Below are 13131 nucleotides of genomic sequence, written 5' to 3'. Positions count from 1 at the left end.
AAGATGCGATTTCGTAGATTTAGCTCCGAAAGGCGGGGAGATTGAAAAGACAAAGGAAGAGACGAGAGAATGAAAATAGAGAAACCGGGTCCAGAGGTCGGTTGATTTACATTACAGGCTGGACACTGCGATCGATGGGCTCTGGCGTGATTGTTTAATTGCAGCTTTCTGCGCAGGGGAATCCTGCCACGCGCTGTTTTTTCTGAATTAAAACTCGTTCTCGTTTTTCTGATACCATCGCGCGATGGTACTCCATTGCCTAAATATAAATTGGCAAAAAAACGAGGGAGCGCGGTTGCAAAAAAAAAAGGAGGGGGTGTTTCTCTGCACAAACTATGCTTCTCGCATTATGAAAAATAGGGCGCAGGTGGGTCATGCCAGTGGTTCTCAACATCCAAACAAATAAACTAGACTAGGAAAAATCCCTTTGTGTTCATCATTTAACTCTAAGCAATGAAGACAAAGGATCTTCTTCTCGTTTCGTCTTTATTGTCCAAAACGTAGAAGTATGAATCGATTTGATAGATTAATCGAAGTTCTATTCTTAGTTAAGTTTCTATTTTTATTGCTAAAATGAGAACTATTGGCAAATGAATTTATTCAGGGGATTTCCATAAGTTCTCCCGTATCGACCGTTGATCACGAGATCAATTCTCCATCGATACTGCAGCCTGCAGTGCAAATCGGCCTTGATTGACAGGCAAATAGACAGAGAGAGAAAGAGAGAGAGAAAAATAAATAAAGAAAAATGACGACCGTACGGCAGTTGATTTCGTCCGAGCCGTCCTTACAATGCTGTCGACCATCGCAACGTCTCTTACTGTCCAGGCACAATCCGTCGTTGCATCGAAACATTCCAACTGGACATTCGCTTACTACAACGATGCCCAAAAAAACGGTCAGGTGATTTTCCATTAGAGCATCTCGTGCAATGACGCGCAATTCATAAGAGAAAAATGACCTTACCGACGGAGTTCATATGCCCTCTTTTAATTACCATCTATTGGTAACTATTACGTCTTTCTCTTTTTAGCAAACCACATTTAATTAAAACTTAATTATAAGCAACAACACTAATGTTCTGTGGTATTACATGTAAAAATTTTCGAAAGAGGTATAGGACTCCGTCACCACCTATTCCTTCGACGTCCTTTGCGCACACGTTGGTCCGTTGGTTCAGGAATGGAAAAAGTACTCACGTATATCTCCAATAAATTCCCGAGGAGTATATTCGGTTCTCTAACCCTTTCGTTGTACAGAAATACATACAGTACATATAGTTGCATAATTATTACATGTTAATTTTAGATCTTTCGAACTTGATTATAGTGTCTAAAAGAAAGATAGAGATCTTAAATTCCATTTTCGAGCTCTGACCCAATTTTAGGACAGATATAAGTAGTTTCAAAGACGCTACCTTACAGAAGATAAAGAATTTTAAGTCCAGAATCAAGAAACGTTTCTGAGGTTATGACCCCACATATTCTATAATACGTCAGACAATTGTAAAGAATCAAGTTTCAAGCATGAAATGATATGAATTGAGATTTGATAAACAACGAATGGGTTACAAATTAACCAGCATACGTTTCAGGCAATAAAAGCCGGCCCCAATGAGCCAATGAAGTGTTATACATGCTTGGAAATCGTATACCCATTCTCATGCAGAAACATGCATTTAAATGTCCAATTTAAGACTCACAGTCTACGTAATAATTGACCAAAACTTTTACATGCATCCGTATCGCTGAATATACAGCGTAAGTCTGACTTTGATAATGCCAATATATCTTTTGCATCGAGGGAATGCGACGTTAGTTAAAGAACGACCAAAAGATGTTATCTCCCTTAAAGACGACGAATCAGAGAATAGGAAGATTAATGCAGGTTAAATGGTTTTAGTTACAAATGCCATGAAATGTGCCATTGAGGTTAGTAAATTTATATTGTGTTAAAGATGGTCCCCGAAAGGTAATTTTCTATTGGACAATTACGCAAAGGAAGAAGACCAGGTGGCCAGGACATTTTTCGTTATGTATTGGCAGCAATGATCCATAGTTACCGCATCCAATCTCGTCAGATCCGTCAGCACAGTGGGTTACATTGTCGCACCTCTCGATTTCAGCTATGCATTCACCACTGGCACATTTCCACTCGGCAGGTGTGCAGACCCCTTGACACAAGTAACAGCTCAACAACAAGCTCTAAAGAAGCTTCAACAATGGGATGTTTAGGGAATTGCAGCGCCATTGACATAATCACTAGGGTGATCACTTCTAGTGACTACTCATCATGGCTCAGTCATGACCAGCTGAGGCAGGCAAAAAGGATCTTGACCAAGGTAAGGGTCACTCGAAATCTTGTATTTCTCATAAAAGAATCGAGGAATAGCAAGTGATTTTTGAATTATTTATTACTCTGATGTGACTAACTGTGCACGTATATAGGAAATTCAAAGGTGCACAAATATCAGAGTACAATTTCCATGAAATAAGCAGGTTAACTATCAACCACGAAACCATCAATTTACTTAAATTGAGAAAATAATTTCTACCGATATAGAATCTGTCTTTCTTCAAATTTAAGATCGACCGATTATCAAAGGTACTTTATTCGATGAGAAAGATTATCGGGAGACATTGAAAATGCAAAGACCATTCGAATGACCTAACTGGGTGCAGAGGAAGCTTACCACAGTCATGCTCGTCACTACCATCGAGGCAGTCGAAGATATTGTCGCATTTGCGTCGAAGCAGAATGCATTGTCCGTCTTTGCAACGCATTTCCTTGCTCGGATCGCATTCCCTCGGGCGTTCAGTTGTCTCGCCTGGCCATACATGGCCTGAACGTACATACACAAACAAGCACATTGCCAGCTACTCGAACACAAGCCTTTTGCTATATACAAATGTAAAAAAGTATCTCCATGTCGAGGAAAACGATGCTAGAGCGGTCAAGATCACTCCTCACCAAAGCTTTGTACACATTAGCTTAATCTGAATAGAATTGGGAACAATTGTCCCATATAATAAAGGGTTATATTATCAAATGGAACTTATATTTGTCAAAGGATAAGAAATTATAATCTTCCAGTTTTTCCTAGCCAAATTTTGCCAAGGTATTCTATATATGTATATAGACAAATAACTTTGAAAATTTGTTTAGAAGTTATTGAAAAGATAAAACAAATGGCAATAGTAGCGAGCGAAAAATAGGTTCAATGTAATTTGAAACTTTTATCGTTGCTGTTGATAAAAAAACCTATGGCGATTCAAAATTGAGTGTGTTAATCTTTCTTATTAAGGAAAGTATATTTTTCTTAGAACTTGTTAACAAAGCTTCAAACGATTGATATTTACATGAAATTTTCCCCTTTCCATATAAAAATTCTATACAGGTTTGTCTCCCATTTATATTCGTACAACGACCAGACAAAGTTCGTCGAGAGAAATTTGAATATTCAATATAATTTTACGTTCTTGTAAGTCGCGATAGCTAATTATTTTTAATTATTTTTTACAGTTCTAGTCTCTTGCTATACGGGATACTGATCTTTGAGACAAGATACGGTTGAAGAGCTAGGGGGAAATAAACCTGGAAATAAAGACGGCTTCTTAGCCAGTTTTACTCTTGCTTATATCAAGCTAATGAATTAATTAGCGGTGAGGCCACGGCTGACCAGCATCGTCATCCTCGTTGTCAAGTGCTAAGCAAACGAGAAATACGCGTCTACCCAGCCAGATTTTTACCTACATTAAGAGGAAGGCCCCCACAGTGTATTCGTAAACACGTTTCTTTGAGGTGTATTCAGACAGAGGATGGAGGAAGAGGAGTCGAATATAATCGAATGCAGATGGTATATCAAGCGAAAATGTATCGTAACTTTCACTGTTGTGCCTGGTTGGAAGGAACGACCCGCAGATTACTATAATTTTTGTTGAAATTCTCAGGCACAGAATATTTATCCTACAATTTCAGACAATCTTCATTTTACAGATTGAAAGATCAACAGAAATTAGGTGTTTTGCAAATGGGATATTGAGAAGAGATTTTACATTTCGCGCTCTAAAGTTTCTATAGTATACACACATATATATTCCTGTGTGTTTGCGTTACAATAAAGAAATTACGATGCCCCGAGCTTCTTTTACCAGCTTCTCAAACTTCTTCAAACCGTGTCAAACTCTACCAAACTTATACGGATTCAAACGGATGCTGGTTCAAATTTCTCAAAATTTATCCAAGCGGAGCGGAATGTTCCTTCCAACAAGAACAAAAACTTAAATTGTCCAAATTTCGTTGCTCAAAATTCCAAAATCAATGTTGTAAACACGTCCAAACTCTGTACTTCATTCTGCCGATATTTTTGAGGTATCTTTTCTTGCATATTTCCGATGATGCAACAAGATTAATTCACGTTCGTTTATCGCACTATTGAGCAAGGAATTTCGTGCAAAGAGAATGAAAAAAAAGATGAAGAGGGTGAAAACAGCGTACTGATAGGTGGAGTGGCGTGTGTAATGGTTTCGTTAGCGCAATCTTCGTCGCTCTGATCCGGACAATCCGGGTGGCCGTCGCACCTGTAGACACCCTCGATGCACTTGTTCCCGGTGACGCATTTGAACTGGGTGGGTGTGCATTCCCGTTCTGTTTGTGTGGTCGTTTGTGTCGCAGCAGGAATACACGGGAGCAGAGAACACACATTTATATATACAGATATGTTGACAATGCTGCTGAACAGGGGATGGTTTTTTGTTCAGGGGGACTCGATCGTTCGTCCATTGAAGAAGAATTTTTTGCCTTTAACACTAGATCTCGTCTGTTCCATCTTTGGAAAATGATCGAGCTTGGAATTTTCTAAAAACTTCAGTTTCATGAAAGTTAAGAAACTATTATATATTAGGATGTTGATTTATATTTCTTCTTCCACGTCTACGTTATCCGGTTGATAACTAAAAATTCTTGAGATTTAAATGTTTCAAAAATTACAATTTCATTATAAATCGTAATAAATAAAAATAGATTTCTGTTTAAAGAGTTTTACAGGTTTCTTTATAGTTTATTATATTGGGCTGCTATTTTATACTTCTTCTTCAGTGTCTAGTTACCTTGTCCTCCTGATAGAGGATAAACGTTGCGCGTTGAAGAGGGGGGATCACCTGTAGGGTTTCGATTCTGTTATGACATCACGAAAAGCTCGAAGCTCGTCCACGAACAACGAAAGCGTTCGACGAACAACGATACAAAAACTATTGCTTTGAACAATACGGGAGAGGGACGATCGACCCTCTCATTCTAGCGTTTTAAATTGGATTAAGGAAAGTCCTCTAAACTTTCTGGGGACTCAGGACGCGTGAATCTATATACAATTAATAGTCTAGAGAGGTGAGGGTTAAAACTTTGAAACTACAAATGTACAAATGTAGGCACGGCGGGTAACAAAAGCTTTGACGTTTTTCTTTTCCTTTCTTCACTATTTTTCGGTTGACCAGCAACTGATTTTTCATCCAGGATAATATAACCATATTAAAGCACTGAATTTTATTTACTATATTGCTATACTCCCATTGTTTTATCTACTATGTTGCATTCATTTTTATTTCAGTTATTCCAAGCCACTAGTTACCGGTACCAATAGACTCACTTCGATAATGGCAATATAATAAACGAAATTTTCACAATAAAGTAATAAGTGCGAGTGTTAGAAATAATTGAAATCGGAATTGTCCAGTTTATGTCAATAGTATTGCAAAGATATTCTTCCCTATCGAACTCTTTCAAGTAACAGAAATCAAAGGAACATCAAAGCTTCCTTCACCCAGCACATGACACGCTTCGTAAGTATCGTCAAGGGTTGAGATTACTTGGCAAGCAGAAGCGGAGACCACCAACACCAGAAACTCCACGTCCACTTTCTCCAGCTCAAACAATTAACTAAATATCTATTTCTTTCTGAAAACAGTAATTTATAAAAAGAAGAAGAAAAAAAAAGGAAACAAAAGAAGAAATGGCACTTTTATGGAGTCTCCAATATTGAATGTTCCCAGATGATAGGTAAGTGTTTATATACCGCAGTGAAGCTCGTCTTCTGCCCGGGGGCAGTTGTCGAATCCATCGCAAACAGCGCTCTTCGATATGCAAGAGCCGTCGTTGCAGGTGAAGTCCATAGAAGGGCACGGGGCCAAATCTACAGGGCGCCACCGGCAAAAACAGACAGCCTGGTTTCGTCAAACCCGTCGCCTCGAGCTCCCTCTTCAGGATTATTGCTCCTCAAAGTCGTGGAAAAGCTCGAGTCGAGGTGGCCATGTTACATTGGTTATATATTAAATATAAATATATGTACAAGCTATGAGATCCACGTGGACAACACACGTGTGGAGACATTTAAAGCGGGATCAACTGGGCTTGATACACTGAAAGCATCTGTTATGGTGAATGGTATTTATATATGGGCAGCTGTCAGCCTGCGATATTGCCTCATGGTTGCCAAGTTAATCCTGCATTGCCATTGTTTCGTCTGATTTTTGAATAACAATTGATATAATACCTTTGTGTACAGGTTTTGTGATTTTTCTGTTTTCAAAGGAATATCAGTCTTTCATATTTGGAACTTTCTATCCGGCTCGTTGTTGCATCCAGGTTCCTTAACGTTAGAAACATGTTACCGTTTGTAATAAAAAGTGAACAATTTTTTGCAATCCGACTGTGCAAAAATCTATAAAATTCCACCGCTATGAATCCATAAAATTTCTATGAAAAATTATCTCGACTAAAATCTGCTAGTTTTAGAGTTAAATCCTGCTGCAATCGACGTTCCTTTCTCATCATTTTCTTCCCCTACATTTTTTCATACACATCTTTTTTCATAATTCTCCGGCCAAGAAAAAGTTATTTCATCAGTCGATCATAGCGCAGCAGGATGAACAATACAGCCACAGTGCATGATGTTTATTGGCACAGTATCTGCAGCCTGACAGAGCACACGACTCCTCGACCGCGGGGTATCTTTTTACAGAGGATTCCTTCGAAGCTGGCTAACACTTAAAGCAATCTGAATGAAGCCTCTCGAAGGCGATTAGGATATATTCCATGGGTTCTATGTACAGTGTGTGCGTCTGGACGTGTAATTTGTCTATCGTGTCTGCGTAACATTAACTGAGAACATCGACGACCAATGGAAGAATCGGGAACAACGTTGTTTGGACTCCAAACAGATTAAATACTTTGGTTTACTCGTTGAACCTCAGGGCAAATAAACTGACTGCGAATTGCAGTGTGCAGTCCGCAAGACCGATGAAAGATGTTTGTTATATCCAGAGATGTAAGCTGTCTCGACTTCCTTTGCATTCACCGTTTGCTTTATCCCTATCTTATTGGCCTTATTTGTACAGCTGTGGCCTACTCCGAGGCCTACTTTTTCAAATAACCATAATACGCTGGTAATTCGTTTAGATTCCATTACGTTATGGGGTGCAAGCTGTAATTCTCACGAAACGATCTCTTCTTTATTAATAAGGAAGCAGTAGCCTTTACTACAGCAACAAAAGTCTATCAGTAAGAAAAGTTTCAATTAAATTTATGAGTACCGAATTTAAGAGAATCACTGGGGTTTAAACGAGATATGTAACTACCACTTTGTGCCCTACCTTAAGATCTATCTTTTCAGGTAATCCAGAAACTTGAATGCAAAGGAAGAGCCACGGTGACTTAGCCTGTGCAAGGAACAGAATTCCTCCGAGTACATTCAATACAAAGGCCTTTGTACAGCAAGGATGGACGCCACAAATTAAGTTCCAACATGAACATACAAATGTCTTCTTCGTCAGAATTTCTGGGCCAGATTTTCAAGCCACCACTTTGTACAGCGATAGATCCCACCAATTCAGAGCCCCACTTTTCAGACCTTCGTTGTTGGCAAGGTTTCACTGAAGAATATTCGAAGATGCCAAGAAGTGAAAGAACAGAACGGAAGAAGGATAGATGGACTGGTTTCTACCTTCCATCCCACAGTCAGCTTCGTCTAATCCATCCTCACAATCCTTTACGCTATTGCAGACGAAGATATTGTCGATGCAGGTCCCGTCGCAGGCAAATTTCCACATCGGACATGCGGAATTTTCTTCGGTCTCGTTCACTCCATTCTCATAATCTCCATTGGTATTGCCGTTACAGTCAAACTCGTCGCCATAATCTGGACAGTCTGAATATCCATCACACCATTTGTCTGCCGCGATACACGTGCCATCGCTGCAAACGAACTGATCCGGGTCGCAGTTCGCGGTCGTGCTAGTCTCTTTGAAGATGAGGTCGGAATTTGTAGTGCTCGGTCTTTCTGTCATATCCTCTTCGCAATCGTCCTCCACGTCCTGGTCAGCTCTGAGCTTTGTGCTCGTCTTTTCATCCTTCTTGCACTTTCTTCTAGCCGGGGAAGAGGAGCTCTTAGTGGCTGGCAAACCTGTAGAAACCGTAACGTCGTCTACTCTGGAGTATGTTTTACTGTGCTGATCTTGCCCTTCCTCTTGGTCAATGATTTCCTTGGATTCTTTGCTGATGTTGTTCTTGCTCAGTTCTGTCACGGTCTCCACCAATGTCAGTGATTCTGTGGCGTCTGAATATTTAGAATCAATTGGTTTTATAGTTAAACTATGGTTGAACACCTCTGAGAATTCCGAGAAGTCCTGAAAAGAATCTGAAGAATTACTGTCATCTTCAGGCTTGGAAAGTGTGGTATCCTCGATTAATCCGGAATCAATCTTATTCTCGCTTGTCAGAGACTTCTCGATACCTGCTTGTCGCAACTTCTCCTCCAACTCATACACTCTCTGTCTATAGAAATCCACACACTTCGAGGTACAATTGTATATCTTCGCTTCCAAGGTTTGGTCGATAGAATTAGGAAGAATTTTATCAGTTAAGCTGTCCTTACTAAGTAGATCTATCAGGATCTTGGAATTGTTCAAATTAGATTCGAACAGTGTCTCCACGTTTGCAGATACATTATAACTGTAATCCTCGTCTGCAATCGTAGAAGCTGTCGACGATACCGACGATGATCCCTTCTCTTCCAAGTTCTCGTCATAATACGTCGTCTCTTCGCTATCTTTTCTGCTATCTGATGTCTCCGTAGAATCCTGATTAGATCCGTCAGCAATTAAAATTTCTTCCGAACTTAAGACAGTCGATGTCCTGTACTTTTCCGTAGTCCAGGAAGAATTTTCTGCATCCGGCACTGTGCTCTCTTCCAGGAATGTCGTCTTCGAGTTCCAATCCAGCTTTTCCTCCAACAAATATTTAGTCCCAGATATATCGGAAATATTTCTTTCCCCTGAGTCCAATCTCAACGCGTCTTCTTCCCCAGTGAAGTTCAACTTCTTGTCTAAATCTTCTTCAGAGTACCAATTCCAATTTGTACTTTCTGAAAAGTCAGTGGAGTTGATCTGTTCTGTACTCGCCGACGTGGTTACCACGGCTTCTTCCAGACTCCCATCTTCGGAAACAAATAATTTTTCACTCGATTCTGTAAGAATAAGAGATTCATCCTTCACCGAAACAAAGACACTATCCGTTGTCCTGTTCACCTCGCCCTCCAATGTTACTTCATCTTCTTCCCTCGTCGAAAGATTAATCTCCGGTGTAATCGAAAAATCTTCCAATTTTGATACCGTAGTTTCCTCCACGCTTTTCAAAGTACTTTCTTCTTCCATCTCTTCTTGAATCTTATTAGAAAGTATTTCATTTTTCATTGAACTTGGATCGTCACCGACGGTCGAGCTAACAGTCCCCGGTGTTGTCGAGTCTGTTGGGTATTTTGTGCCAGCAAATATGGACATGTGTCTGAATCTACCCTTCCGCCCTTTCTTCCTACCCTTCCTTGACTTCTTCTTCTTCGTACGCACCTTTTCATCGTTCACCACAGTCGTGGAATTTGTGGAATCCGTCAGAACTGACACTTCACTGGACATTGCGTTCTCAACATCAGACTTTCGGTGGTTCTTCTTCCTGTTCCTTTTCGGCTTCTTCGCCTCATTATCAGTCAGATCTCTCACGTCGTTCAAGGAACGTATCATCATTTTGGCAGATCTCGAGCTATTCCTATTGGGAGTGTCAATTATTTTGAAACCTATTCGTGGCGAGGGATTCAAGTTTCTCGACTTGGACCTCCAAATGTTCCCTGGATTCGTTTTTTTCTCGACTATTTTTATCGAGCACGGATCGTTTATCTCGATGGCTATTCTTGGTAAGGAATTCGAATGCTCTGGCACGGACCTCCAAATATTCTGTGGACTCGAATTTTTATCAGATAGTTTATTCGAGGATGGATCGATGGTAAAGTCGTTCTTCGGGTGTTTCTTTGAATTTGTCAAATTCTGCTGCTTCAGGTCACCAACGTGATTCCAATTCAGCATTCTCGCTGTTTCCAGATACTTGCGAAACGTATGCTCATCGTTGTATAAATTCCTCCACTTGGCCTTTTCTGTGACGACGATCATAGTGACGGAACATGAAGGATTTGCCTTTCCGAAGAAAGAGGCGAACGAGAGAAGAGAATCGAGGCGGAGAAAATCCTAACCTTCCACCTCGATCGAGACATTAACGTGAGAAAGAGGAAGAAGCACAAGACTGGACCAAGACAGTGGACTAAATAGTTCACTTTGCTCGTTAAGGAGCAAACAATTGATTCGTGAATTTTTCTCCAAAATTGCCCTCGAAATGAAAGAAAGAAAAATATTTCGTCAACGACCAGAGCTTGACAGATGTGAATAACAGATGTTATAAATTTCACAGGGTCGTTTCACAGAAATAGTCGAATTGCATGGACGATTAATAAAACCGCGATGAGGATTAAACAGAGGGGATACCACGAAATTAGGATGGTGTGGTTTCAATTTTAAATATCTCTAGCTATGTCAGAGCAACAGGTGCCTGCATTATTCAGAAAGTCCATTTTCACGTTTCAGAGCCGACTTGGGGACTCTATCCCACGCGTGTCTCCCTCAAGGAACAGTTGTACGACTAAATTTATGTATTACAAACAATTAAGTCCACTCAAAGTAGCACGATACTACTTGGCCATGTAAAAGCGAGGATTACTACTGAAGAGATAGGGACTTTTCCATCTTTCTCTTTTTATTTTTAATTTTTTTTCGATGTTTTCAAAAAATCTGAGACAAGCATCTGTGAGATATTCCTAATTCGCCAATTGTACGTCTACCCTCTGCAATTTCTAACAATTGAGATGTACAGAGATTAAATTAACACTAGAACTAGCACACCAGTCAAATTGACTGGTTTTACAATTTTATTTTAAAATTCCTAAAGTTCATGTTATTAGTTTTAAAAGAATAATATAATGAATTTTATTTTGTTTTTTATGTATTCAAACTTAAAATAATTTTGTATCGAGGCTACTTATACCAATAGCAGTCAAAATGACTGGTACTTGTCAAAGTGTAAAAGAGTCCTGCAATCTGTGTATCAAACCCCAATCCCTCGTTTAGGGATCATGGTCCCAGATGGATTAATAATACCAAAAATGTACTACATAACATGGAATTGCTTCTGTAAGGAAGTAATAGATCAATAAATATACAAACATTCTATTATTACGTATTTTTTAAAGACCCTGTCAATTTGACTGGTTTTGGTAGAAATAGCTTCGTGTTAACTATCGGTAGTTCTAGTGTTAAAGAAAAGAAATACGGTAGAAGCAATCTTAGCCGAAACATTGTGGTCCCGTAGAACAATTAGAGTCAGCGTTAGAAACACGTCTTCTTCCTCTTCCCTCTCAAGTTTCAGCCTCGTCGAACCGATAAAGCCACTAAACCTGATCCTCATAACGCGCTAAATGCTCTTTTGCAAAGATCTCTGCTGAAATTACGTAACTGATCCACTGAAACTGTACGATCCGATCGAATCGTCGTTCCAATATTGTTAAAAACAATTGCTCATCATTCTACAGAAATTCAATCAACGATCGTCAGTGATCGATAACGAAACATCATGGTCTAATTGCAGCTTGAGATCCAAGATGTTGAATAGGGCAAAGAGCTACCAGGAGACAGACACGACGCTTAAAAATCCAGAGCAAAGTATATTGTCGTATGTATGTGTGAGTGTGTATGTATGTGTGTGTATATATGAGCGTGTATGTGTGTGTAGACACGAGTGTAGGGACACGAGTAGGTAGTGTGAATGGCATAATTACCGCAGTCCCTTTCGTCAGAGCCATCAGAGCACTCCTCCACCCCGTTGCACTGCAACTCGTAACCGATGCACCGTCCGTCCGTGCAGCGAAACTGGGCCTCTCCGCAACCTGCTCCACACACCACACTCATGCACATTTAACCCTTTAACCACGCGCAACTGGTCAATAACATCGGGAATGAACGGTGGAGAAGAATTTAGAGAAGAAGAGACATTTCATAGTCCTTTCTTTACATTCTGATCCTTTGACGTACTTTTGCTCTCAATGGTTCTTTGATGTCGAAGATAGAGAGGTATTGGTGTACAGGTGAATCACGGTAGAGGGATCATTTGACATTCCGAGGCTACTGAGCGACGTAAAAACTGACAAATTTACGTGTTGACGTTGATCGGAATAATTATTTTTCGAAAGATTCGTTAGCAGACTCTTTTGACCCACTTTTGCTCTTGATCGTACCTTGGCATTAAAGATGGTGAGGAACATTGTTCGGTGAAATATAGTTGAGGGGTGATTACGGTAGTCCAAGTCTATTAAAAGATGCGAAACTAAGAGATTTAGGGGTCGATTGTTGGTTGGAATAACCGTTCTTGGCAGTGCAGTTGTGCAAGAATTCTACAAGGGACGACAGACACTTTGATAGACTCTTCTGGAATTCACTCTTGCTCTTTCCTTCATGTTCAAGCTCACGACAATATCTTTTGAGTGAAGGAATGAATCGTTAGTAGATCTAGTGCTGTAGGTACATCAAGAGACGAGAAAATAAGAAATTTAATATTCAAATATGGTCCTCGAAAATTGTCCATGTCTCGGTTGTGTCTAACTCCACGAAGGAACGAAGGACTTAACTTTAATTAATAATTCGTTTTCATAATAAAAATCTACTTAACACGAAGAAACGAGTGATCAGACATTGCAGTCCGAATTCC

At 39.9% G+C, this 13131-nt stretch overlaps 1 protein-coding gene across 15 annotated transcripts in view; it reads right to left on the bottom strand.

Annotated features, from left to right (window-relative positions):
- The window catches only part of LOC126925425 (basement membrane-specific heparan sulfate proteoglycan core protein), a 190090-nt gene that overhangs the window by 28879 nt on the left and 148080 nt on the right, over positions 1-13131 (bottom strand). For 2 of the 15 annotated variants that reach the window (XM_050740939.1, XM_050740952.1), the window contains exons 14-19: positions 12206-12313; positions 6071-6187; positions 4498-4647; positions 2693-2842; positions 2063-2173; positions 762-875 (exon numbers count right to left, since the gene is read on the bottom strand). The exons of 2 other annotated variants lie outside the window; for them this stretch is intronic. In XM_050740939.1, coding sequence (XP_050596896.1) covers positions 762-875; positions 2063-2173; positions 2693-2842; positions 4498-4647; positions 6071-6187; positions 12206-12313 — 750 coding nt within the window. Of the gene's footprint in view, positions 1-761; positions 876-2062; positions 2174-2692; positions 2843-4497; positions 4648-6070; positions 6188-7996; positions 10475-12205; positions 12314-13131 lie in introns of all 15 variants that reach the window. 11 more of the 15 variants (XM_050740941.1, XM_050740940.1, XM_050740938.1 and 8 more) reach the window with 11 other exon arrangements.

Source organism: Bombus affinis, chromosome 16, assembly GCF_024516045.1.
Source record: "Bombus affinis isolate iyBomAffi1 chromosome 16, iyBomAffi1.2, whole genome shotgun sequence".
NCBI classification, from domain to species: domain Eukaryota; kingdom Metazoa; phylum Arthropoda; class Insecta; order Hymenoptera; family Apidae; genus Bombus; species Bombus affinis.
Note: the sequence above shows the minus strand (reverse complement) of the source record. Positions and strands in the feature narration are given on the sequence as shown.